This window comes from Thalassophryne amazonica, chromosome 6 (genome assembly GCF_902500255.1).
Source record: "Thalassophryne amazonica chromosome 6, fThaAma1.1, whole genome shotgun sequence".
NCBI classification, from domain to species: domain Eukaryota; kingdom Metazoa; phylum Chordata; class Actinopteri; order Batrachoidiformes; family Batrachoididae; genus Thalassophryne; species Thalassophryne amazonica.
Window position 1 is genome coordinate 70,884,261 of NC_047108.1, and position 27,424 is coordinate 70,911,684.

The following is a 27,424-nucleotide window of genomic DNA, read 5'->3' on the forward strand; positions in this document are numbered from 1 at the left end:
CCATAACTAATTATTATGTGGACTCTCTGATCAGCCATGAAAGCGACGATGTCCTTGCAGCGACTCGGTTTTCAGCGCCCGGTTCGCACCCAGGCGGCCCTCGTCCGACGTCTCTAGTACCGGAGTGTGCCGACTATCCTTCCTGCAGCTTCGCACCCAAGCCTCCCGTCTTCTCCACCTCCTGGGCCCCCGTGCACTCCCAGTCATCAGTGGTTTATCATCCATACAGTCACCAGCCCCACTTAGGCACAGACTCGAGGTATATGCGCTCATGGCTGGAGCCGATATCCGGCGCCGTGCCTTTCCACGGCTATGCGGGGAACAGCCGCCACTACGGGCTCAAACCCGACGCCTTTCAGGAGCACAGCAGAGCCGGAGAATGCCTTGGCTCCAACGGTCGATCCTACCCGGATTATCTGTACTGCTCATCCTCTGACATGCGAGACAAGACGCAGCAGAATGTCCCCTCTCCCGAGTCGGAGCTCCTGGCTTCAGGAAAACATAGAGACGAGAAGCCGGAGCTCGATCCGAGTAAGTTCAAGCTCCTAATCGTCTTTTACAAGCGGGTGGTAGTTTGCATTGTGGTGGTGTAAAAGTGCATTAGCCTACAGGCTTCTAAAGGTAAAATTATAGCTGGTTCATCCTCCCTTTTCTGTTCAGCCCCGAACCGCATCTGCTGGGGTGGGGAGAGAGAGAAGAGAGAACGCTTTAGGAACTATAAAAGACAAACGCTACCAGGCTCATGTTGGGGCTGTAAAACCAAGAGGCTGTAAAGTCAAAACATCCCCCTTCTTCTTTTTTTAAAAAAACATTTTAAAAGGACGCAAGATGTTCTTAGCGCACATGAATCAATAATCAATACAGTCCCCATATGGATTATTTTTACGCACCAGTTTGGATCCTGTGCCACGAAATGCAGCACATCAAACAAATTCACGTGTGTGTGTGTTTTTTTTAATATATATATATATATATATCCCCATCCAGTGATGTTACATCATATATAATTTATTATAAGAATGTAACAATTATATTACAGATAATAATGATCCAATGATCTTCTAGTCCAAAACAAAATTCACTCCTGCAGCTATCTTGAGGAATACTGGGACATTCTCGACGACTTTCACCCACGGACCTGTAAAGGCTTGAACCTCGGGTCGTTTTATGGGCCAATAAAGTGAATAAGCGCATTGAGTATTTTACGACGGTGTTACTCACAAGTTAAGAGGACAGAGAGGCAAATCAGCGGAAGAGTCACATCTAGGAGCTCTTTAAGTTTATTATAAAGCGGCCTCTGTGACACAAAGTAGACTTAGTTATCAGAATGTACTAAGAGTCAGAATGTACAGTTTCTCAAGTGTCAATGTTTTGGAAAATAATAATAAAAATGTCTGATGGTGGTTTTTATTTGCAGATAACCCGGTGGCAAACTGGATACATGCCCGTTCCACAAGGAAGAAGCGATGTCCATATACAAAGTACCAGACTCTGGAACTGGAAAAGGAGTTTTTGTTCAATATGTACCTTACCAGGGACCGCCGGTATGAGGTGGCTAGGGTCCTAAATCTGACCGAAAGACAGGTCAAAATCTGGTTTCAGAATCGGCGAATGAAGATGAAGAAAATGAACAAAGAAAAGAGCGACAGCAAAGAACAATAATGTGGACAGAAGAAAAAAAAATAACAGAAACCACTCCAGTCACATGGACAGCACATATATGACCCCCGACTCGCCATAATCATCACACTGTTGGATTTTGTATTAACCTTAAAGTCGAGATTGTTTGATCTTGATTGTATTCTTTTATGATGCTCACCCTTTAGAGGGGAGGAAAAAAGAAGAGATAAACGTGTTTTAAAGAGACAGTCCTATTATGTTTTCTGTTATTTTCATGTTTCTTTGTACACTAGTGCGGGTTTTTTTTTTTTTATTATTGTTTTCTTCACGGTAAAGCTGCCCGCAGAGAGATAAATACTTGAATTCTTTTTGAATTACACAAACCCATAATTTAATATGTGAACGTTTCCTTTCATGCTCTATTTCCTTTGTACGTTCTTGTGCAGGTGTAGTATTTTGTACAGAAGCAGAACATGTCCGTCTTGTACTTTTTGTGATAGTTGTTATTGCTGTATTTTGCTATTTCTTTCATTTGATTGTAGTCTCATTATCGAATGTAGATTTTAGGTCATGCAAATATAAACATAATCACTATAATCGCTTGTATTGTGTTCATTGTGAGCAAAAGTTTATGCACACAAACACAAACAGCCTCATTTATCCCATTACTTAAATGCAGTGCCAAATTGGCGCACCGTGTGCGTTTTTGCGCACACGGTGCGCCAAGCTTCCTAAATAACACGCAATGTACATTTATCAAACAGGGTAATGCAATTATAATGTCCTGTGTTTGATTTTTTGGTGTTCCTCCAAGTAAAGCTGAGGCCTAAATAAGGTTCGCCTTTGCAAGTAATAGCGATGTAGTAAAAGTGTTGCGAGCGAATAATTCGTGAAGCAGCGTCTCTTTAAAAGCTGTTATGCATTTTTTAAATTTCATTTTTGGTTGTATTTATTTTATATTTTCCATACATAGTTATGAATATATGTTAAAAATAAATACACAAGGATATAGTCAAAATCTGAAAGTTTACACCTGCAGTTAAACCACTCAAATCAAATGTATATAAAATAAGACATAATAGAAAACATTTACAAAAATAATTGAGCTGCAGCAGAAATGCTTTATTCCATATAACACTTTAATCACTTTAATAATAGCAGCAAGTGCTGATAAAATATATATAGTTCATGTGCTGTGTTTATAGCCTAAATTATATATTTTCATGGTGATTTGGCTAAATTTGTCGGTAGGAATGCGGTCAACTCTGCGTAATTATGAGCCAACGCTGCACATTTTTTTTTTAAATAGCGAAGTTAACTCACACATACTTTTATAGAGTTGCTGGTTTTGTTTATTTATTTGTGTTCAATTTTAATAAACCAAATTCGGATACGTTTGAGCACGAGTTAGAAGTGAGTTCCCAGGTTTGGCATTTGTTTCCTGGGGTTGGTCGAAATTGCCTTTTTGTGGTGCCAAACAATACAGACAGGATGCTGTAATTTCAAAGCCCAATCCAGTGCATTTCCGCACAGCTCGGGAAAAAAAAAAGGCCAGTTTTACAGCCCTGCTGGAGCTCGGGTGTTTGTCTCAAATGCAGACGAACAAAGCAAACTCGACTAACTGGCTAGACGTCTGGGCTAAATTGCTTTATGGTTTTAATGGAGGGTGGTGGTGGACTCGTTCAAAGGAGAGTCATGCGCACCGGGCAGGAAACCTTATTTATTTTATTTTTTTTTATTTTTTGTTTGATGGAAGAGCAGCAGCAGCAGCCCTCCTGTACTATATCACATGAGAGGTCGAGCTGCCTGTAATTAGATATAGGAACAAGTTAATCATAAGCGTCGTGTATACAAACATGAGCTGCGCGCACTGTTGTCTTTTCCATAAAAGCAAACTGGATACAAACGAGACATCAAACACGTTGACCAGTTTTTTCTCCCCATTTTTTCAACAGCACAGACAAACGTGCAATGTTTGCACAAATGTGGAGACACACACCACAACTGGGTCTGATTGGTGGATTCAGTTTTGTTTATAGACTGTTCTCAACGCTAGATGACGCTGTTGATCCACGTTTTGAGCAGAGTGTCTGCGTTAAAGGGCTAAAAAAGAACAGCTTCTGTGGCTTGGCTGAAAAATGAAGAGTAACCTATCGATGACAAAATGACAGATATGGTCACACACCGCATTTTGTGTAACAGACCACAGAGCAGCACTGCAGAATGCACTGAGCTGCTCGAGTGTGGCGAAAAATGATTCTTAAAAAAAAAAAAAAAAAAAAAGATTTATTTTCACGTGTTTTTGTAATGTCAGGAAAATGTGATTATTTTGGTCACTTACTCAGTTAAAATCCCAATTATTGTTTACTTCTAAATTAATGTTGGGTATTTTCTTGAATCAACTGACATGCTCTGGCATTTTAAAAATGACAGTATGTGCCAATAAAAAAAAAAAAGATAATTTAGCTCAGACTGTTTTAGGAAATTGGCACAGTACTTGTAATTACATTAAATTAGTGCCTTTGTTTCACGTCTGTGCGTTTATTTTTCACATAGTAAATTTTAATATTTTGTGAAATTGTTATAGCAAATAAACAAATAAAACAAAAAACAACATCAAGGACGACTCAGACACAGTAGGAAAATAAATCAAGTTTAATAACAAATTGAAAAATTGCACAAGTGACATACACAGTAGTAGTAGTAGTAGTAGTAGTAATAATAATAATAATAATAATAATAATAATAATAATAATAATATAAGATAGTGTACTGTCTGAATCAGCAATTCAAAATAAGTGTCGACGTGTGTACAATGATTGGCAATCTGCATATTTATGGAGTGTGAATGGTCTATAAATTCGCCCAGTGCGCCTTTCATATTTTACGATGATGCGTATAAAACGTCAGTAACCCCACAAAACCCACACTGGCATATTTGGAGAGAGCGCGTGCACAACTATTGCGCTGGGAATACGGGTGCTGATTACAGCTAAACATCCAGTGTAAAATTTTATGAACTCTCCAATGTGGGAGATTTACTGCTTATCCTCGTAGGTTTTACGGGGTCAGTAAGTAGCACCTCGAATTCTTAGACTTTATACCCGATGACACTGAGGAGGATGTTTTTATTTTATATAGTGATCACATAACGCGCGTACATGACACAATGTGTTTTTTGTTGTTGTTGTTTTTTTTGACATATAATCTTTGTTGTTTTAGCAACACTTTGAACATGGAGCATCGGCGGAGCTCGTAAAATGCCAACAGTGTGAGTTCATAGCCTTTAATAGGCTCTTGACAGAGTAAAATGTCACCTTATTGCGTCTATAAACACAATGCATTTTCGGCTCCACACGTCATATAAACACCAAACTACACATTTGCTCCATGTTTTATATAATCTCTACACAATTTAAACATTTTAACATATCAAAACGGGGGGTTGTTACAAAGCTGATATCATTCAAAGACTCGTGTTATGATACGAGCAACTTTTGTCAAGGTGGATATATATATATATATATATATATATATATATATATATATATATATATATATATATATATATATATATATATATATATATATATATATATATAATATGCGTAAGGCCCACGTCTGACCGCGCCGTGGAGAGATGAAGGGGGTTGAAGAGGAGAGGGAGAGGGAGGGGGAGGAGGAGGGGGGTGCCTGTGGTGGGGGTGGTTGGGTGGGAAGCTTTAAAAAAAAAAAGGAAAAAGACAGAAAAGAGCAGCGTCTGTGACTGTGCCCGGCGCGCAATAAGCCATCTTTAACCTGAACTGAGGCACATGTCCTGAGCCTGGGAAACACTGACGGCTGCAGAGATCCGGCGAGAGGATCGGTTCAGACACAGAGAGCTGCCGTAGATTGTCCAAAGGGGCAGCGTTTCTCCTAGTTCCGGTTTGTCTGCCTGTGCGCGCTGTGCGAGCTGGGACCCCAAACAAAAGGCTGCCATCATCCTAAAGGACATATTCTGCTGCGAGAGAGCGCGGGTGCTTGATGCAAACCAAACATGAGCTCTTATTTTGTTAACCCTCTTTTTTCCAAATACAAAGGCGGCGAGTCACTGGAGCCAACTTACTATGACTGCAGGTTTCCACAAAGCGTTGCCCGCAGCCACACGCTGGTTTACGGACCGGGAGCAGCCGCACCGGGCTTCCAGCACCCGTCCCATCACGTGCAGGACTTTTTCCACCACGGAACCACGGGGATCTCCAATCCGGGATACCAACAAAACCCCTGCGCTCTGGCTTGCCACGGAGACGCAACGAAATTTTATGGATACGAAGCCCTTCCGAGGCAAACGCTTTATGGTACCCAGCAAGACGCGAGCCTAGCGCAATACCCAGACTGTAAATCGTCGAGCAGCTCTAACCCCGGAGACGGACAAGGCCACTTAAATCAAAACTCCTCTCCCAGTCTTATGTTTCCTTGGATGAGACCCCACGGTCAGAATCATACAATTATTTCCTCTATCTCTCTCTTTTTTTTTAAAAATTTCTGTCTGTGTTGCTCTGAGCGCGCCTGTGCGTCACCGTGTGTGTTTGCGTGTGTCTGTGTCCTTATGTGCTAAATACGTCTGAGGATACAGGAGTGTGTAAGTATAAAAGCAAATAAGAGAGGGACCATAACATGATGGGGCAGATACAACCTGTTTAATATGCGGCTGCGCCTCTGCAGCGCGTGTCCGTGCAGGGCTGCGTTTAAAAAGTGTCTTTTAAACTCTGAAATGATGAGTACAGCTCATGACACAAGCTCTTTGAAGTCAGTTATGGTTCTCGTAAGATATTTCACAAAGCCTGTTCTGCTCTAAGGCTCTAAGGGAGGAGGATGAATAATAACAGTGTTAGTACACTTCAGTCACTTCAGAATTTGAAGGTTTGTGGGAGTTCTGTGACCCACAGGCCCAGAGTGGCTCACAGTCAACTTTAATAACTTTTTGGAGATAAACCTGATTTTCTTTACACACACACACACACACACACACACACACACACACACACACACACACACACACACACACACACACACACACACACACACACACACACACACACACACACACACACACACACACACACACACACAGGTATAAGCTTCACCTTTGTCAGCCTCCTCACGTGTTGCTGCAGTCCTTCACTTTTTGCCTTCAGTTCCCTCTTGTCTGCTATGGTGTGCATGTGCGTGTGCGTGGACACAGATTGATTGTGCAGATTCAGGTGCAAAGGAGGAAAACCACCTTTATATTATGCATATATAAACTTTCACAAAGAAACTTAACACAATTTCCCAGTTATTGATCGATACATAGGTAAATACAACTCAGTCTCACAAGTTTTTTTTCGTGCATCCGTCACGAAATAAGTAAAATTTTCGTGACGGTATTTTTTTTAATGTTACTATTACGTATAACAAACCCTACCCAATAGATTAATGTATATTTTGTGATGCTGAATCACGACATGATATATGGTAGGAAATACAATATCTCACCATAAACTCACCATTTACCCACTCAGACAGAATCCAAAAGTGGAAACGTTACAGGGAAAAGTAATAAATATATGCACTTAAAAGACAATTATATACACACTTAAATGATATTGTGAACTTGTTGCTATGTGTTTTGCAGTATCATTGGAAAATAATTATATATATATATATATAAACAGATTTTTGGCCCTTTTTGTGGCTTATATATGTTTTTATATATATTTTGTTGGTGGGAAAGTGTTGCAGTTAACCTCTGGCTTTATTTCATTGAAGCCCCAGGAAGAAGGAATGGGAGGCAAACCTACAGTCGCTACCAAACTCTTGAACTGGAGAAGGAGTTTCTCTTCAACCCTTACCTGACGCGCAAGAGGAGGATCGAGGTGTCTCACGCCCTGAGCCTCACTGAGCGGCAGGTGAAGATTTGGTTTCAGAACAGGAGGATGAAGTGGAAAAAAGAGAACAACAAAGACAAGTTTCCGGGTCAAAGAGGAGAGGCCGAAGTGGAGGAAGAGGGCAACGAGGACGGTGAAGGAGAAGAGGCAGAAGAGAAAGAGGCGGAAGAGAAAGAAGAGAGCAAGGAGTGATTTTATGGTCCTTTTTATGGTTATATGGCTGAAAAAGAGAAAAAAAGAGGTCCCATAAACAGTCACAAGAAGGCAGAGTGCGTCAACTTTATGACCACCCTTTCATTTTGCCAAGAGGAAAGAGGAATCCCATCGATATTGCTGTCATAAATAGGCAAATTTCTCCCCTTTTCACAGTCATCATGATTTCCATTTGGACTTCTAGAAGCTGCTCAGACTTGGAGCAAATTTTCTTTAATAATAGAACTCTTGCCCTGTAAAAACAACAAAAGAGGGGGCAAATCAAAATGCATGTTAGATTAAAAAAATGGCTTAGCTATTTTTAAAAAAAAAAAAAAAAAACAATAATTGTATCAAAAAGATAAGTCAGACAGTGTTGTAAATAGATAACAGCCTACATTTAAAAGAGTGTAGACGTCCTTTCAGCAGCTGTAGGCCCTAATAAGTGTCCAAACCTTTTATGCAGCAGTTACACCGACTCACAGCCTAGAAACAAGATTTTATTAATATGATTGTTACTGTTTTACACGTTTTCATGTGAATGGCCTGAACATAGCCATTAGACATGTTCTTATTATGATTTTTTTGTTTATTTGTTTGTTTATTCTAGGATTACCAGGGAAATGCAATCGTTTGAAATCCTTTGATGCTACCTAAAAAACAAAAAACAAACAAACAACAACAAAAAAAAAAAAACCTGGGGAAATTGCAATAGAGATTTCTGAATATAGAGATTTCATATGCGTTTATTTGAAAGTGTGATATATCAATTAACCTTATATTGTTAAGTTATGTATATGTAGCATTTACCCTACATACAATATACACTTATGGGAAGAGTTGAAGTCTTGGAAAGGCGATTAGCTCTAAAGCCAAGCAAACAGTTGTGAGATTGTACCACGGCACTACCTAAACTCAGAGCGTCGCCTTTTACACAATTTAGATTCTTATGTTGTGTGTCGCTCTGTTTTAATTGCAAGCTGGTATTCACCCCCCCCCCCCCCCCAACAACTAAAACTGCCTATAACGCACATTTACTGTGTAATACCTGCGACAATTACAACTATTTTAAAGTAAGGGATTTTTTTTTTCATTTTAATGTGCTGGTGATATAGCGTAGTTGTTTTTGCACTGAATATAATCTTTATGTACGTCTTGTTATATATTGATGTTAACAATATGCTCGTTTCCTGGTGTTTCTCCTGTGAAAGACGGATTTGTGTGTCCCCGCTATTGTTGATGTAAAATCATGAATAAACAAGATGGTTCACGATGATTTTTCTCAGATTTTTTTTTTCCCCTTCTCTGAAGTCACACGTAAACACAACCTGTGCGCGTTTTTTTTTTTTTTTTTTTTTTTTGAGCCGGACAAACGAAATAATCATCTCTGTTTTATTTTATAATATATATATTTCAATCTCATATGAACTTCTCTATTTATGACCTTCATCTTACATAAAATTTGACATAAACATGTAATCAACGTTGTTGTTTTTGATGACGCTTGGATTATTTTTTTTTCTCATATTTGCGCCATGGTGCCGGCGGGTGGGAACAGATTAAACATCCGCTTGAATAAAGTTTCCCAGTTTAAATTTATTCCATTAAAAACTCGCCAGACGTGCTGTTGAAGATGTATCTTTTACCTTTTAAGGAATCCTTTCACAGCATGCGCACTCTATGAAGCCGGAGCTCTATTTGATTCATCCTCTTAATAAGAAAGTTCATATCTTCAGGGAGGACAAGAAGCTTTTCTTAATGAATCTTGAGATGAATGATGGCTGTTTGAGATTAGATGAAACAACATCTGGCGTATTATTTTAATAATCTGACTAAATAATTGCAAAGCTTTGGGGAGGCGTCATCATACTGCAGCATGCAGGTGTTTTGGGGAAACTCAGACAAACCTTTGAAAAGCATCACAGCCAAAGAGGGTGAAGAAAACACCTTCTGCCGCTGTTTGCACAAAGAAAGAAAAGAAAGGTTCCACTTGTATAAAGATAAATCTGTTTCTTCTCCTGCATTAAAAAAAATGCGCATTGACACACTAAATTTTGCAGAGTAGAACAGACTCTCTTGCATTTAGTCCTACTTCAATCAGAGTTAAATAAACTCTCGTGTTAAATCAGTTTGATCAATGTTACATCAAGTGCTCAACTCTAATAAAAACTACTTATACTATGATGGAGTTGACTTCTTTCTGTGATTTCATTCAATGCCAAATATATGAAAATTCAGTAAGGTATATCTTATATATTATATTCCAATTCTAAGGTGGAACTATGCCAGTATACAAAGGTATATCTAAATATCTAAAAAGGAAGCGTAAAATAGGAGAGTAGAAAAGAGTAGAGTAGAGCCACTTTATTTAACTTTGTGCATTCCCTGCAGAGTCTATTTTACTCTGCAGTTTACTTTGCGTCTTCTTGATTTGCCTTTACGCTGTTAGTAAAATGCGTAATATTTGAATAGCAGTTTTCCACTAGTGAGGTTCAATGTCGTTAATCCATGAAGCTGTTTTAGTTTGACACATAGTTAATATTCAAAACTCCTGCTTTGATCTTTTGTTTTGTTTTTGTTTATATATATATGCGTGTGTGTGTGTGTGTGTGTGTTTTTATGTATGGGGTATGGGTTGTGCATACCATGTAAATGGGCAAACTGAGGCCTAAAGGGAGTCTCGTTTATTTGCAGGAATGCAATTCCCTTTTTGCATATTCATTTATTGGTAGCTTCTACGTGTACTGTATTTTTTTTTAATTGAAATAAGACATAAAGAGAAAAAAATATAAGGAGCAGCATTTTCTATTTAAGTTTTATTTCCGTCCTAAATTAACTGATAACGCATTGACTAAACTTTTCCAAAATAAAATGGAGAGGAAAATTAAGCATGACCTGCTTATTCTTATTCTCTCTTTCATCTTTCTGAAATATACAGCGTGTATTTCTTCTTTAGTTTTACTTGGACAAACACAGCCTGACAGTTTCCTTTCGAATGACTTGTCAAAGTCATTCTTTTCCTCGATATAAGTCCACAAACCAATTATGTCCAGATATTGCAGATCTGCTCTTTAGTGCCTTTTTTTTTCTAAATGAAAGGTCGCTGCGTAAAGGCGCAGCCTTTTTTATTCAGGGTGTTAATATTTCTCTTTTTGCGTGCGCGTAGCCTTTAGAAAATTCCGGATGTGTTCCTCACTTTGAGACTTATTCCACTCGGACGGGCCTTTGTTTGTGTGTGCGTGTGCGCGCGCGCGCTTTGACCAGAGGGATGACATTAAAGTTTAGTGTACCTGCTGTAAACTTTATTGGCGGTAGAAAGGCAGGAATCAGAGGACGCCTTTGTGCTTCAGTTTGGGGAACACGGCCTGTAAGGACAACATGCACCAGCTCATCCAAGTAGGTAACGCAAATTATTCAGCTTTATATTCTTAATGTACTGTATTTGCTCCAGTGTCTTTTTAAAGCGCTTAATATCCGGAAAAATTACATTATTTTCAGTTTTCTCTTTCATTTTTGCTTTTTTTTTTTTAATTAAATACAAGCTGTCCTGTGTTTACATAACTCAATTAAATATTTCATATGTGAAGTTGCTGAGCGCATTTTCCCCAAAAGCGTTATTCTGCGTTTGAACCTTTTTTTATTTTATTTTATTTTATTACAGCACCTGGCTGTCTTCTTATTACAACATTTGGAAGATGATATGATGTTTTCTGTGCACAGCTCAACCACATTTCTTCTTTTTTTTTTTTTAAATACGACATTCAGTTTCGTTAGTTTTGGCTTTAAATTTCATTTTCATCTTGCGTTCAGATGACGATTTATCAGGGAGTGACAGTTCAACCTGGGATCTGCGTAGTATCATGTAATCCATCCTGAGATCCAGTCAGAGGATTCAAATATGAATGGGTGACCTTTATTATGCATATCTTCTATTTTTTTTATATTTGTCTATGGTATATATCAGTTATCCCAATTAAGATTTAATTGGTCATCCCCCTTTCTCTTTGCTTCTGTTTGTTATTTACACTCTTTTTAATTTAATTTAATTTATTTTTGTTTGTTGGCGTGGCTGCATCTTGGCGGACAGTCTGTCCACTGTCCACCAGGGGAACTGTCACATTTAACACATCGAAATTATGACGTATGGTGAAATTAAACAGCATTATTATTGTGGGTGGTGTGGCCATTTATAGTTTTGTGCAAACGGGGAGGGGAAAAAAGGAAAGGGAAAGATGGGTGCAAACATTCCTGGTTGTTAAAATGAGAAATTTACAGCTGAGTAATAAAAGTTTACGACTGGATCCTTCCTGGGATTGGCTGCAGCGAGCCACGTGGCGCACGCTCTATGAACATGAACTTTATGCTGTTGTCTATTCTCTGCTCCTTCCCTTGTATCAGCAGCGGACTATGCCTGAGCGTAGAAACGTATTTTTATTTCACTTATTCTCGCCTTGAAAAACAATATAAATTAATAAAAATCGCCGCACGTTCAGGGTTCGATCCGATCTCCGACTTCCTGACTGTGGGATCTTTGGGACAGTCGCCGCCTCCGCCAGCCGCTGTTTATCCCCTCCGGAGGCAATAAAGCTGAGTCTGAGAAGGGAAGGGCAGCAAACAAGCCTGAGAAAACACTTTAGCCTGCAAACAGAAAGACAGGCGTGCCTTCCTGCGCTGCTTTTCACCGGGATGTGAACAGCTCCAGACCCACAGTGCGCATGAGATGTGCGCTCTGATGACCCCTTAGCTGCTGGTCGGACTACTGCACAAACTGCACAGATCATGTTGGGGTAAGATTACACTATATCCTTTTGCTCTACTCTCTCGAGTTATTTAATATGTGCCAGTTGGCTGCTTTGAAGCGCAGGTTTGGTGTTGTTGTTGTTGTTGTGACCTGGCCTGGCCTGCAGGCTGCTGTAAGGCTCATGGAATTATTGGTGATCGAGCAGCGCGTAATTGTTCAGTGATCGCTTTAGCCTGTTGAGCCTTTGAGAGGCGCTGTGCCATTCTGTCGTGTATGGATAGCATCCTGATGGCAAACTTTCTCATCACTCATCGGCCCTCCTGACCAGGCAGTGACAAATTAAGCACAGAGCTGCCTGGTGCACGGTTCTTCCCCCCCCCCCCCCCCCCTCACTTGTTTGTCAGTGTGTACAGTCTGTGCCAAGTGCTTGAATAATAAGCAATGTCGCGCACGCGCATGTGCAAATGCACACGGTGTGACACACTGGGTATCTGCCGGCAGTGCCCCCTAGCGATCTGCAGTGTTTGCATGTTGTTTACAGTTGCCACTGCGTGCTTTTCACTGCGGATGTCAGCTGATAGACCGGCGGAGTGCATGATGGACGTGTCTGCATATATATATATATATATATATATATATATATATATATATATATATATATATATATATATATATATATATATATATATGATGCTGCTCTATGACATAATCATTGAGGACACCATGGGAGGCAGTATGACATTTTATTTCAAGAAAAAATTACACAGATCACACTGATTTGGACACTTATTAAACATTTTAATAGTTGAAATTAGAGACTGAACACGCAGCACTTTCATATGTCCTTTTTACAGTTAAATGTTCAAGAAAAAAAAAACAGATAGTGACGCAGATGGGGTTGATAGGCAGCTTTTTGCCACTCCCACTCTCACAAACACACATATGAAGTGCAAGACTAGAAAAAAAATGTTAAGAATAGTCCATGCTATGGCATCCAAAAACAATTATTAAATACTGCAGGCAAATTAAGACAGCTACAAAGTAAACCATCTCTTTCTTTCTTTCTTTTTAAACAAAATTCAGCACAAAGGTCTTTAAATAGTATTTGCTGCAGAGGCAAAATTGTGTGTGTGTGTGTGTGTGTGTGTGTGTGTGTGTGTGTGTGTGTGTGTGTGTGTGTGTGTGTGTGTGTGTGTGTGTGTGTGTTAGTTTTTTGTCGAGTGAAACACAGGACTGCTGACCTTCAAGAGGGGACAGAAGAAACGATTTTGTCACACACATCATTTCTCTCTGTCTCTCTTCTCACACACAGTATCCATCCATCCATCCATCCATCCATCCATCCATCCATCCATCCATCCATCCATCCATCCATCCATCCATCCATCCATCTTCTATACCTAATTATTGCAATTATGGTTTGGGGGGGGGGGGGTCTGGAGCCTATCCCAGCAGTCATAGAGTGTGTCTGTCGCAGGGCCACATATAGACAAACACATGCACACCCGCATGCACACCTACAGCCAATTTAACGTTTCCAATTCACCTACCATACATGTCTTTAGATCTATCTATCTATCTATCTATCTATCTATCTATCTATCTATCTATCTATCTATCTATCTATCTATCTATCTATCTATCTATCTATCTATCTATCTATCTATCTATCTATCTATCTATCTATCTATCTATCTATCTATCTATCTATCTATCTATCTATCTATCTATCTATCTATCTATCTATCTATCTATCTATCTATCTATCTATCTATCTATCTATCTATCTATCTATCTATCTATCTATCTATCGTGTGTGTGTGTGTGTGTGTGTGTGTGTGTATGTTGTGTGTGTTAGTCTTTAAAGTTTTATAAGATAGCATTACCATGTTTTCCTTTTTCCTTTATGAAATCTTGATGGCGCAATGGATCGTGTCTGCTGCTGCCCACATGCCTATAGAGAGGGAGAAAGAAAGAAAAAGAACGAGAGAGAGAGAGAGAGAGAGAGAGAGAGAGAGAGAGAGAGAGAGAGAGAGAGAGAGAGAGAGAGAGAGAGAGAGAGAGAGAGAGAGAGAGAGAGAGATATGCTGGATTTATATACCATTTGTTGCTAAATGTTCCTTGAAAAAAATGTCTTTCGTTTTGTCCTGGTGTTTTTAAAACCAGATCTAGGTCAGCACCAGCTCCATGAAGTAATGAATCTATCCTCAACACCACATTTAGAACCCCACTTACAAATCCCGACAGGGCCAAAAATTTTGCCTACTAATGGTCATAATTTATGATGTGTGGATCAACATGCGCTCATTGGGAAACTGCTTCCTGAGTGCTTAACGAGCATAAAGTCGAACACTTCCGGACATTAATTGGGCTAGTCTGCGACAGTAAAGTGCGTATAGAGGGGCTTTACATTGTTAGCACGTGAATTACTCCTTATTAGGAACGGTTAGAAGCGCAGGACAAGTAAAAGCATCGTGGGCTGACCGCGATTTCCCCCCCTGTGTGTTTTTAATCACGGTGGAAAATGTACAACTTCTACAGGTTCCACATATTTAAACGCTGAGTCATATTTTGAGATTTTATCTGCAAAATAGAATCCACACTATTATGACGTGTCTGGGCCTTATGGTGCTCCATATAGGAGCAGCCCGTTAATGACCGGCCTTCAGCAAAACCAAAGAAAGTCTATTTAAAGCAGATCTCACTGTAATCCACCCCCGATGCCCAATAAATAAATAAATGAATGGAAGAAAAATAAATAAATAAATAAATAAATAAATAAATAAATAAATAAATAAATAAATACATACATACATACATAAATAAATTAATAATAATAATAATAATAATAATAATAATAATAATAATAATAGCGTTGCGCATTAAGTAGACTACTCAGCAGCGGCTATTCCTGAATGAATTATTAATGTCAAATATGAATGTATATGGTTAGTATCCTGCTCTTGGCTGTTGTTATTTAATAGATAATTTTCTTCTCAGACCTTTCTCATTCTTTCGCTCTTCACTGGTCATAATATTCCTTTAAAGGTCGTGGAAACGCACAGCAAAAGGCTCCTTTCTGCATCAAAAGCTCGCGCACGAGATTTGCCTCACGGGCCGCAATAAAACACTAAAACACGAGGGAAAGAATGACCTTTCTGATTCTGCACAGTGGCACAACCTCTGCTGCATTCCAGCCTCTCCAGCCCACATGGGCTTTTTTCTTTCTTTCTTTCTTTTTTTTTTTTTTTTTTTACTGTGGAGCCTTTATTTTCGCACTAAACTTTATGGACGAGCGCGTAAAAAGCTGAATTATTTTATTTTATTTTAATTTCATTTAATTTATAACGAGACGGACGCAACGGCACATGGTTTTAAAGATTGAAAACCGTTTCGCAATTGACATATTTACTTTTTGTCAAACACGGTATAAATACTTTAAATGGGACGGTTTTCTAAATAAATAAATAAATAAATAAATAAATAAAATAATAAAAAAACAACAACAACAACAACAACAACAAAAAAAACCTGAGCACCTACTGCCACTATTCCATCAAAATTTATGTAACTGCAAATAAATAAATAAAAATAAACAAATAAGCTTTTTGGTGCACTCAAACCTCTTTTAAATTAAATAATTTCCTCACTGAAATTGATTCTACATTGCATCCAGTTTAAAATATCTGTAAGTTTGTTTTTCACGTGAAAAACTAATAATAATTCCAGTCGAACGACACTGACACGTTCCATCCTCAAACGTTTGCGTCTTTTTGTCTCAAATTTGTGCACCTCGGATGTCGCATATGGCCACGACAAAAAGGTGAAGGGAAACTTTTATTGCACAGGCCACTTCCGCCTCTTTGTTCTTGTCTCTTTTATGGGCTATTCAACTCTCCCAAACAACAGACCAAACACTGCTGTACGTTTTGGCTGCAACTATTCACCAAATCAACGATGCGCACCAATGAGGAGCGACCAGTGTATATTTTCACTCTCTCCATTGATTATTTTGACCTGTTGCGATCAGTCAGTGTAAATATAAAACACATAAATTGGATTTTCAGATTAAGCATATTTGTTTATTTAAATCTGTCCAAAACACACAAAAAATCCCACCCTGCTTATATTCTCCGATTAACATCTAATATATCATTAATTTATCATGTGATTTGACGTTTGAAGGTGCGTGTTCAGTTTACTCCGGTTTTTAAGCTCAGAAGTAATTTCCAAACCCTTCATTTGCTGTTGGGATAATTACTGGTTTTCCTCTCTGTGTGTCAGAGGAATGTCGAGGTATGATAACAACAGGAAGAAAAAAAAATGAGTGAACATCTGCATAAGTATTTTGACTTTTTTTTTTTTTTTTTTTTTTTGGCTGTAATTCCAGAGTACAATTCTAAGATATATTATTATGAATAGAAGAGTCTGCATCTGAAAGGAAAACTGTTTACTGGAACTCACTGTGGGTTTTCATTTACTTATTTATTTTTGCTTGACGCGCACCGGACAAGCCGCATTATTGATTAGTATTTTTTTTTTCCAAGAGGTTGGCACAGATTGTAGATGTTATTCCCACTCTTTTTTCCCCCCACCTTTTTACGCTTGCACATGCTTTAATTTGCACTGCTCGCTTTGCAGGGCTTTGCTGCAGAGATACTTGTTAGTGAGCTGGGGATCGTCACTTGTTTTATTGCCCTCACAGAAGAGACACCATAAACGCATTCTTACAACCTACTCCCTCCCCCAGTTCACAGAAAGGCAAAAAAAAAAAAGGGGGGGGAGAGCATGGAAACTGTGCACATGCCAGATAATTCATACACAATAGAAACATTAAGATCATGCTGGAAGGTCGTCGATATGACCGAGATAAACAATAAATGCTAATATGTGTTTGAGTGTAAAGGCAGCGTGCGTCCTGCGGGAGGAGAACGTGCGCCTCCGCAGTGGTGTTGTAAAAAATTAAAACTGAGGGAGTTTTGCGCTTTGACGCACACATACACCAAACACGCACTTTTTGCAGCTGTTAAGTGTTGTCATTATTTCCTAATTATTATTATTTGCAGGGACTTGAACACTTTAATGCAGTATTTTTCCTCCTCCACGTTGAAGAACAACATCGATGTATTCAATTTCCACATTTCCACATTTCATAATGCGTCATCATAAACTTCAAGAATGTCTCTTACGCGTGCAGCCCCGCAACTCCACGGCGTGTTTATCGGCATTTAGCGCTAATGTTCAGGCTGTGAGCTAAAAGCTACAGTTTCGCCTCAACTCCTGCCTTTCAATTGGTGGAGAACGGTCAGCTGACGTTGTCATATTGTCTCTCACCGAGCCAAGCCTCGGCTATAACACTCGCGTTTGTGCGTCTTAACCGGAGATTGCAAATTAATAAAATTGAATCCTCAAAGAAGTAGAGCCCAGTTAGAGGAGCAGAAAGTCGATTTAAAAAAAAAAAAAAAAAAGGAAGAAGACCTTGGGAAAGGTGTGGTTGGTTGACAGAGACGGGGGGAAGGAGATTTACTGAGATTGAAAAGAGACCGATAAAGAAGTGGGGAGAGTTGGAGAGAGGGTTACAAAGCAAGGTATGAATTCTTATTTCGCAAACCCGTCGCTCTCCTGCCATTTATCCGGTGGTCAAGACGTTTTGCCTAACGTTCCCCTAAACTCCACCACCTATGACACAGTCAGACATTTTTCGTCGTACGGCGCTGCTGTGACCCAGAATCGGATATATGCACCTTTCTACTCCCCTCAAGATAACGTGGTGTTTGGATCTGGCAGGGCGCAGTATGAGTATGGATCCAACGTGTTTCTCCAGGACAAGGACGTGCTGCCCAGCTGCAGACAAACAAACATGGGACTCAACACACAAAGCCACATTGCTCAAGAGTACAGTTTGGATCAAGGAAGAGCAGGAGCCCAGGAACAGAAAAGCAACATCCCGATCTACCCGTGGATGCAGCGAATGAACTCACACAGCGGTGAGTTTTACTACGACAAATAAATTAAGGAAATGGGCCAGTTTTACGATATGTCTTACCAAGAGAGTAAGTTAGTTTTTATGGCCCCATAAACCATTACTGTATCCCCTCGACTTGTAGACGGGCCTTTACATGTGCAAACAAACAGCTTTCATTTTAAGAATGATATAGTGACCACAACAAGTAAAGTGGGGGGGGGGGATGCTTTTCATTATTTTAAATAATAAAAGAGAGGCGACCTTCGGGGATGCTCCTTTAAATCTGCTCTTCATCTTGCATCTGAATTACAATCAGGATTCCAAAACTTCTTCTGCACTGCTCTCCCCCTCCACCCCCCCCCCCCCCCCCAAACTCCAGAAAATATTATTTTCTACATGTTTCCCCTTTTAATCGGTGAAATTAGTGACTGTTTTCCATCTGCTCCCTGCAGGAGTGGGCTACGGGACGGACAGACGCAGAGGACGTCAGATATACTCTCGTTACCAAACTCTGGAGCTGGAGAAGGAGTTTCATTTCAACCGCTACCTGACCAGGCGCAGACGCATCGAAATCGCCAACGCGCTTTGTTTAACGGAGCGCCAGATCAAAATCTGGTTTCAGAACCGGCGCATGAAGTGGAAGAAAGAGAGCAACCTGACCTCCACGGTGACTGGAAGCGAACAGACAGGAACCTCACAGGAGGAAGAGCGCAGTGGCGCGGGGGAAGAGGAGAAAAAGGAGGACAAGAAGAAAGAATAATCATCATCAAAATAATAATAATAATTATAATAAAAGATGATGACCATGAAAACCCAACATAACTACCTAAATTAAAAAAAGGACCTTAGAGCGGCTTCACTGCATGATGGTTCCCCCGCAGCTCTTCTAATACATGTCGACCACATGATTGTTCAGAATAAATCCAAATTATTTCAATTTATTTTCTTTGCAATGTCATGATTGTATTGTGAAAATAAAAGAATAATTAACTCCAGTATTGTTTCCCATGGCAGCAGTGTATTTAACCCCCCACAACCCCATTCATCACTGTGAACTCTGATCACGTCATAAAGGACAGTTTTGCTCAGACTTTACTGTACTTGAAACATTCCACGGAATGAAAAGACACTTAAATTGATCACAGCGTAAATCTAGTACTTGAATCGTCCACATTATAAAAGTGTGAGGCATAAACCTGGAAGTTGCACGAGATACAGTATTCACATTGACAAAACTGAAATGCCTGTATATAATCCAAACAAAAGCGAGGACTCATTTATCCGAAGCTTGCTATAAATTGCGCTTTTTGACCATTTGGACGCGAACAGACTCCTCGTGAGACAGATTTGTACACTAGTAACACTTCACTTTTGTTCGGGGTTATGAAGCCATGTTTCGTCATAATTGTGTATCATGAAATAAAGCATTTGTAAAAGTTTCACTCTTTTCTTGTTCCTTTGTTTTCTTATGAATTTTGCTCTGACCATATGCTTATGAAGACTAAGCGCACCAATTCAAGCTGTGGAGGCTTGACATTTTTTTTTTTTATCACAGCATTTAATGGATAGAAGTGAAGACATGTGGGATACAATTACTTATTTACACATTTACACTTATATTAATAATATTTTAACCTCATATTTATATTTATATTAATATTTGAGTCTCATATATTAAATATTGAGATTGGTGACTGGCAGGATGACGGGACTGGGAAGTTATTGTCAATAATCAATAATATTGACACTGTAGTATTGTTATAATAACAGACACAATTAAAATATTTATATTTTAATTGCAAAATAAACACATCAGTGTCAATACTGACACAACAGCCACATTAAAAATATTCATATTTATTTTAACCTATTATTATTATTATTATTATTATTATTATTATTATTATTATTATTATTATTATTAATGCTTTTATGAGCTTGCTTTATGGTCACTTTTGACCGTCCTGCGCCATAGCAGACACCAGATGACGCTCTTGTCTCACTCTCTTGCCCTTTTTGCGCTAACATCCATGCCTGGTGCTCCACAAGCACCAGCTCAAAGTTTACCGGACACGTTTCTCCTATTCATCAATATCCCCATTGAGTATCAAAGCCAATTTATGACTGGCCAACACGTGCACGTGATCCCATACAAATACCCCATATTTGGGCAGTGCTTGTCGGATCAAGAATAAAAAAAAGAAAAGGGAAAAAAAAGATAGCAAAGCCTATACTCCACCTATAAATCCTGTTTTTTTTTGTTTTTTTTAGGGCAGACAGCTGAGAATTTTCCAAAAGCAGCTTCAAAGAAAAGCAATGATCATAAAAAAAATAAGGAGATAAGCGCGACGCAACTTAGCGCTGTTTAGTTTGAAAAGAAATTCACAGTTTAAAAAAAATGAGCTCTTATGTTGACAGCTGCAATTTGAGGCAAACAGGCGAGACAAGTTCTCCCAACACTGTGTTTAGATTCGATCTCTCCGGGCGCGCGTCCAGCCGCTATGAGGGTGCTAATGTGAACGGGATATTCACTTGTCCCGTCCCCACGACCTCTGCGCAACGGGTGGAGATGCAAACTAGCCTGCGTGGCAACACGGGAACTCCTTTGCCGCGTGGACCACAGAGAACCATGCTCTCCGGTGGCTCCTCCGTGGACGCAAGCGGGCTCAACTACAGCAGCAAGGCGCTGCTGCTGGGACGAGGAGCGGACAGAGACTCGGAGAGGAGCGCAAAATCCAGCTGCGGCACGAGCCAGGACAACGACAGAAACGCGGAACCAAACGCGCAAGCGGCGAAGCGCCACGCAAGTGTGAACCAGGACGGTGAGCAGCGGCCGCAGATTTATCCATGGATGACAAAACTGCACATGAGCCACGGTAAAGTTTCCCTTATAAACTCTGCAACACTTGTGTTCGCCCGTTCACTTTGCCTATTGAGTTTTATAGGCCAAACGCAGGAAATAATAAAAACTCGCGGTCATAAATTTTATGACAAAGGCATCCATTGCTCGTAAACCTGCTCTGTTACGCTGAAGAGGTGATCTGCGGGCTGATTTATGGCGCTATAATTGGATAAGAGAATAAAACTGGTATGAAACTTAAATAACAGTACAAAATCAGTATACTTGCTGTTAGTTTTCTATCTCTTAGTTTACACTTTCAGTGGCATTTGCGCAGACACAAGCTTTAGCCTTAAAATGAACTCTGGATATCACCAATGCCCTGACCCAATCGTGAACTTTTCACCTCCAAATACTTGAATAGGGGCGCTCTCTGCGCCTTTGGAGCCACTGGGTCACTTTCAGGCTGCAGATGACCGCCAAAAAAATTGTCTATTTCTCCAAATGTAACCATCAGGAAACGCAGAAAAACAGTGGGATTGGAAGATTAAAAATAAATAAATAACTAAAACGTCAGGCACGCCTGTTGCCTTGCTTTGTGTGTTTCCGCAACTCTATGCGGTCATTTAATAATTTTTAAATCCATGAGAGCGGGTTTACAGGCCAAGCCTGCTGCAGAGAGGCCAACACACTATTTTATTTTATATATTTTTTTAAATGTTACAGGTCATAATATGCATTCGATATGAAGTGTCTTTCATTTTTGAGCAGTCAACCGCCTATTTAACGTTTATTTATATTATAAACCCACAGCACGTGTCAAATTAAATCTCATGGCTTGGAACTTGGTTCTATTTTTAATGTAAGCTAACTGATTTTAATGCCACTTCAGAATCGGAGGGTAAGCGTTCCAGGACCAGTTACACCCGCTACCAGACTCTGGAGCTGGAGAAAGAGTTTCACTTCAACCGCTACCTGAGCCGCCGCAGGCGCATAGAGATCGCCCACACCCTGTGTCTGAACGAGAGGCAGATCAAAATCTGGTTCCAGAACAGACGGATGAAGTGGAAGAAGGACTCTAAGATCAAAGTGAAGGAGTAAAAAGTGCGCTTGGGGAACGGAGTGCATGCTGCACACTGACCTCCGGATGAACTACTGTAGGAGCAATGACATCATGACACCGCTCTGTGTGCTTCATCACCAATTATGTGTCACTCGCTGCAGTTTGGGACCTGTAATGTATTGAATATCGCTCACTTTGATCAATCGGTTTACATTTGTAAATGAATTTGCAGCCCCTGCGATGATAACCTTACTTTAAGTGCACGAACGGGACAAAAGTTGATGGGAGCTTGCATGAGGAAGAGCGCATTTTGAAAATTGCAAAATGCTGCAACGTCATAAAGACGAATAAATTAAATGGAAAGCTGAACTAGTACTCACTTCTATTTTTTTTTGTATAATTTCTGTTTAATTTTTCACATTCATGCAGTGAAAACATGTCAGAAGGAGCGTGTGATGTGTTCAATGTCTTTGTGAATGCATCATCCCCGTAATAATAATAATAATAATAATAATAATAATGTTAGTGTGCATCTACGTCATATCGATCATATTGAAATGTGCAATGGAGCCATTTCAAATGACTACACAGTGACGGACAGGTGGTGTATTTGTTGATTGCAAAATAAATAATAAAAAAAAAAGAATGAAACATCTCAACATAATGTTTAGCTGGGATTTTTATTTTCCATAGTGGCGACGCACAGCACGTTTTCATGATATTTTTTGTCTGTATATTGTCACTTCTGGTTGGAAGTGCTCAGATTTTCCTTGGCTGACAAATGCGCATCGAAGTTTAAGGCCCTCATAAAACTTTATTGCCCCTTTTCCTGTTAGGTCAGAGGAGGACGCCTGTGATAACACAGCAAGGACGCACAACTTTGACGCGCTGTCTCTGTGAAAACAGCCCTGTGACATCCTTCTTCCTAAAATAAGATTATCGTTTTACAACGAGGACATAAAATTACGCGCAATCATATCCGACAGCAGTAAAATAAAATAAAAATCAACTCACCTCTCAAACTAATATCCTATAAAGCTCCCATGACGCTTTGGCGAACGCAGTGTCCACTTTCTGCGCGCTCTTTGGGCCTAACATTACGTGGACAATGTATTGAATCCCTTTTTGGATGTCTTTCTTTTAGGGTATTTTAAAGTTTACAAGGTTACATATGCCAATTGCCTCAAGCTGGGCCTGTGAATGGTGCATAGGAAGCACGTGGTGTCATTTAAGTGAGTTTTATGACCTGGAAGAGCTGACAAACCTTCGATATATACACATCATATATAATCTTAACTGTCCGGAATCGCAGCTGCTCTTATCTGACTGAGAAAGGGCTTTGTGGCACTGAGGATGCAACACTTTCCTCTGGACTCTGCATCGACTGGAAGCTGCTGCAGTAAGTTACCTTTACCTTCGCCCGCAGGGCTTGTTCCGTAGTTTTATGCAATTTTAAAGAGGAGATCATAATTTAGAACGTTCAAAAAAAAAAAAAACAAAAAAAAAACCCAAAAAACAAAAACACACAAAAAAACGACATAATCTTTGATACTGTAAAACTGTGTATTTGCGATGATGCTTGAAAAAGATAAACAGATCGTCAGGTTGGGATTACAGCAATGGTATCCCAACCTGACGATCTGTTTAACTTTATATACTATATTTACTATGTGTGTGTGTATATATATATATATATATATATATATATATATATATATATATATATATATATATATATTTAGAGCAGATTTTGTTTGTTTCCTCATTTTTAGTTGCACATTTCGTTCTGTAATAAATGCAAAGTAAATAAAATAATTAAAGGTTTGAGGAAAATTTAACATCATCTCAAATACACAATTTATTTAACACTTGAAAATCATTTGATCTTCGAGACAATTTGTTGCATTTAAAAATTGTGCATTTTAAAGTAAAAGTGGCTTTTGTTTTTGTGTGTTTTCACACTTGAAACACAAGAATTAAAAAGGTGAAAAAGAGTTGTAACAGTTAAATTTAAAGATAAAGTATGACAGTGCGTGATGCCAGTGTTGAATGTCAAGGAGTTCTTGTTGTTTTAGGAAAAGTTACACTAACAGGACCTTGAAGAGACAGGTTGTGGCTTCGAAGCAAAGCTTCAGGAAAAAAAAAAAAAAAAAAAAACAATAAAAAAAATAAAAACATTTTGGTGTGTTTGTTTTTAATGTTCTTTATGCTCCTTTCTTGATGGTAGAATCACGTTGAAATAAAAACCGACTCATACCTTTTCTAATTTGTCCACAAAGCAGATGTGTATTACTGAATAGATCAATTAGGAGACTGATGAAACAGTGTGACTGCTGAAGCTCCATACTTTTCTACTGCACGTAATTTAAAAGTCTTGGAAAGCTATTCCATATGCCAAAGAAGAAAAAACAAGGTGAAAATGCATTATTTGTTGAATAAATGTGTGGACTTGAAAACGGCTACTTTTGATGATTTGTACAGTTTATGGCAGTTGGCAGCAGAAATCTACAGACAGAATCTGCAGTAAGAATGAAAAACATAGATGGACAACTTTGAATTCTTTTGGAATCAGGCCTGATTTATATCTTCATGACCAGAGCACCGAATCCTCCTTCATTTCTTTCACTTTCTGACGTCATACAGTCTGTGTTATTGCCCTCTTTGTTTTAACTTATAACAGATATCAAAATTCAATTTTTTTTATTGTTATTATTTGCGTATTTGCTTTATAGTACAGGGTAATCAATACACTTTCAATAGGGGGCGCTGTGTAACACGGTCCTCTGTGGGAGGGTATACCGTGAGGGTAATTTGTGAAGTGTCAAGGCATGGATTACAGATTTCTGTTTGTATCATTAGTTATTAAATTTCAGACACACACACACACACACACACACACACACACACACACACACACACACACACACACACACACACACACACACAACCTACATGTTTGTCATATAATGACAGCTAAAATATAACAGTGCTGATTTCCTTGCGACTGATAAAATCTGCAAATACATAAGCAAACAAATAAATAAATAAAACAAACATGTAAATATTAGAAACTGACATACAACTGTGGTTATACAATCATGGCAATTTAATTGAGTGTACTGCTTTTCTATCATCAAAATGAGGCTCATGTCGTGTCTGTTCAGCTGCTGTATTTCAGAATGTGGGTTGAATAGAGGATATTGAAATGATTTTAGATCAGTCACTGCGGTAAATGTGAAACAATCTTAACAGTTTTCACTGACATGTCCTGCTCTTTGTGTTTTTTTCTTTGACCTGTGGATCTGACACTGTCATTATTCAATCCACAGAGGTCACATCCGGGTGAGCACAGACTTTCTTTTGTCTTAGTCCAAATACACGGTGTTACATAGATTTTAAACAAACAATTATGAAGAAAATAGGACACTTAGGTTTTATATATATATATATATATATATATATATATATAAAACCTAAGTGTCCTATTTTTCCAATTTTCCAACCCAGTTTTTTCATGATATAGTAATTTTCAAAAGAAACCCAAATTATTTTTCCAGGTCATTCGCTCTTCAGTTCAGCATCCTAACACACTGAAGAATTATGATTTAGAAAAAAATTTTTAATTAATTTTTATTCTGCCTGAGGTTTTTCAATGTAAATCTTGTAGATCAGATTAAAATTTTGGACAGATTTGTGTATTCAGATTTTTCTTGCTTATGTTACTTATTTTAGAAATAATAATAATAATGCTAATAAAAAAAAATCCAAATTTCTAATGTGACTGTCTAAAATGTGGAAAAAAAAATGAAATTAATTAATAGCTTTGGATTTTAAATTGGATTTTAGGTTACAAATTTATATTGAACAACACCAACCCAGTCGTGATTCGTCAGCACGAAATATACATTAATCTATAGGTTCGTCATATTGTCACGAACCTATAATTAAAACTGCAGCGGTGGTGGTGGTGATGGTGGTGTGTGTGTGTGTGTGTGTGTGTGTGGGGGGGGGGGTTATGGTTACAGTTGGGGGAAGGAGTAGGGTTAGGTTATGTGAAACCCCTTCCTTATCTGCAGATATTGGAGTGTCAAGCAGGTACGAGTCTCACTGGACGCGACACCATTCAGATGCAGGTTACATCCCCAGCCGAGGCCAGTACTCCTTTACAGCTGGGTGGACAGAGACAACGTAGATTGTTTTGTCCAAGGACAAACCCAGGACATGTGGACAGGTCAGCTCCTGCTCTACACCGATCTGATCCATTAAATGCCCCTCCCCCACCCAAAATAAATAAATATTAGTGTGTGTGCGTGTGTGTGTGTGTGGTGTGGTGTGTGTGTGAGAGAGAGAGATTCGAAAAATCAAGACGTGTTACAAAAACAAAAAACTTGTGAACAGACGTTCAAACCCCCCCCCCACACACACACACAATAGCGCCTCCCCCCGTTTTTCGTTGTTTTCCATGGATTTGATTGGTGGGTTGAGCGGGAGTGGAGGAGAAAATGAGTAGATTGAATTTTTTTTTTAACCGTAAACAGTACAGAGAGTATTTGAGCTGGACTTACAGACCTATTACCAGCAAAGTAGTTGCTGCACGTGACCTGTAATGAAAGCCGATATTTTCCATAATGAGCTGCAAACCAAACAACAGTCAGTGTGGGACATCCAGTATCCAAAATCACCTCTGTGACCCCTGCTGCTGCTGCTTTTGGAGGACATTCATATCCAAAATCACGTCTGCACTTCATTAAAACTTTGTAGTTTAACTGGAGGATCCGGTTTAACGTTATTACACGTGGGGAGAGTAAAAAGGCTATTAGGTTAAGCGTTTGATTAAAAGCGCATCGTAACCGTTTCCATGAGGGAGCTGGTTACTGCTGCGCTGTCCAGGTTGCCGGTCAAATTAAAACAGCCATCTGCGGACACAACAACGCAGATCCGCAAAGATTTATTTTATTTACATGCCAACATGTGTGAACACGCTTGTAAAGTTGTTATTTTGCAGGAAAGAGAAAGCCTAACTATTCATCAAACAAACAAATGAAACATCAAATTAGTCCGCCGGAGGGCTTCATTTTTTGTACTTCTACATTAT

General features: G+C 39.1%; 4 protein-coding genes and 1 long non-coding RNA gene across 6 annotated transcripts in view; 4 read left to right on the top strand and 1 right to left on the bottom strand.

The window, feature by feature from the left end:
- hoxc9a (homeobox C9a) overlaps positions 1-1,682 on the top strand; it is a 1,810-nt gene extending 128 nt beyond the window's left edge. Inside the window, exons 1-2 of the mRNA XM_034172444.1 lie at positions 1-531; positions 1,418-1,682. The exon at positions 1-531 is cut by the window's left edge and continues 128 nt beyond it. Of these exons, the coding sequence (XP_034028335.1) occupies positions 1-531; positions 1,418-1,662 (776 nt within the window). The 3' untranslated portion in view covers positions 1,663-1,682. The remainder of the gene's footprint in view (positions 532-1,417) is intronic.
- LOC117512399 overlaps positions 1-6,943 on the bottom strand; it is an 8,426-nt gene extending 1,483 nt beyond the window's left edge. Inside the window, exons 1-2 of the long non-coding RNA XR_004561288.1 lie at positions 6,726-6,943; positions 5,678-5,680 (exon numbers count right to left, since the gene is read on the bottom strand). This is a non-coding gene — a long non-coding RNA (uncharacterized LOC117512399). The remainder of the gene's footprint in view (positions 1-5,677; positions 5,681-6,725) is intronic.
- hoxc8a (homeobox C8a) lies at positions 5,386-8,997 on the top strand. Its single transcript, XM_034172445.1, has 2 exons — positions 5,386-6,092; positions 7,411-8,997. Exons 1-2 carry the CDS (start codon positions 5,657-5,659, stop codon positions 7,719-7,721), a joined length of 747 nt encoding a protein of 248 aa, XP_034028336.1. The 5' UTR covers positions 5,386-5,656; the 3' UTR covers positions 7,722-8,997.
- A 3,110-nt stretch (positions 8,998-12,107) lies between these two features.
- LOC117512401 (homeobox protein Hox-C6a) lies at positions 12,108-19,869 on the top strand. Of its 2 annotated transcripts, XM_034172449.1 has the most exons (3): positions 12,108-12,508; positions 18,250-18,449; positions 18,880-19,869. In XM_034172449.1, the coding sequence occupies exons 1-3, from the start codon at positions 12,501-12,503 to the stop codon at positions 19,185-19,187; spliced, it is 516 nt and encodes a 171-aa protein (XP_034028340.1). In that variant the 5' UTR covers positions 12,108-12,500; the 3' UTR covers positions 19,188-19,869. The 2 variants fall into 2 exon arrangements, with proteins under 2 accessions (XP_034028340.1, XP_034028339.1); XM_034172448.1 differs by lacking the exon at positions 12,108-12,508 and having other exon boundaries at positions 17,592-18,449.
- A 956-nt stretch (positions 19,870-20,825) lies between these two features.
- hoxc5a (homeobox C5a) lies at positions 20,826-22,606 on the top strand. The gene is made up of 2 exons (XM_034172450.1): positions 20,826-21,303; positions 22,159-22,606. The coding sequence occupies exons 1-2, from the start codon at positions 20,826-20,828 to the stop codon at positions 22,365-22,367; spliced, it is 687 nt and encodes a 228-aa protein (XP_034028341.1). The 3' UTR covers positions 22,368-22,606.
- Positions 22,607-27,424: the final 4,818 nt, after the last annotated feature.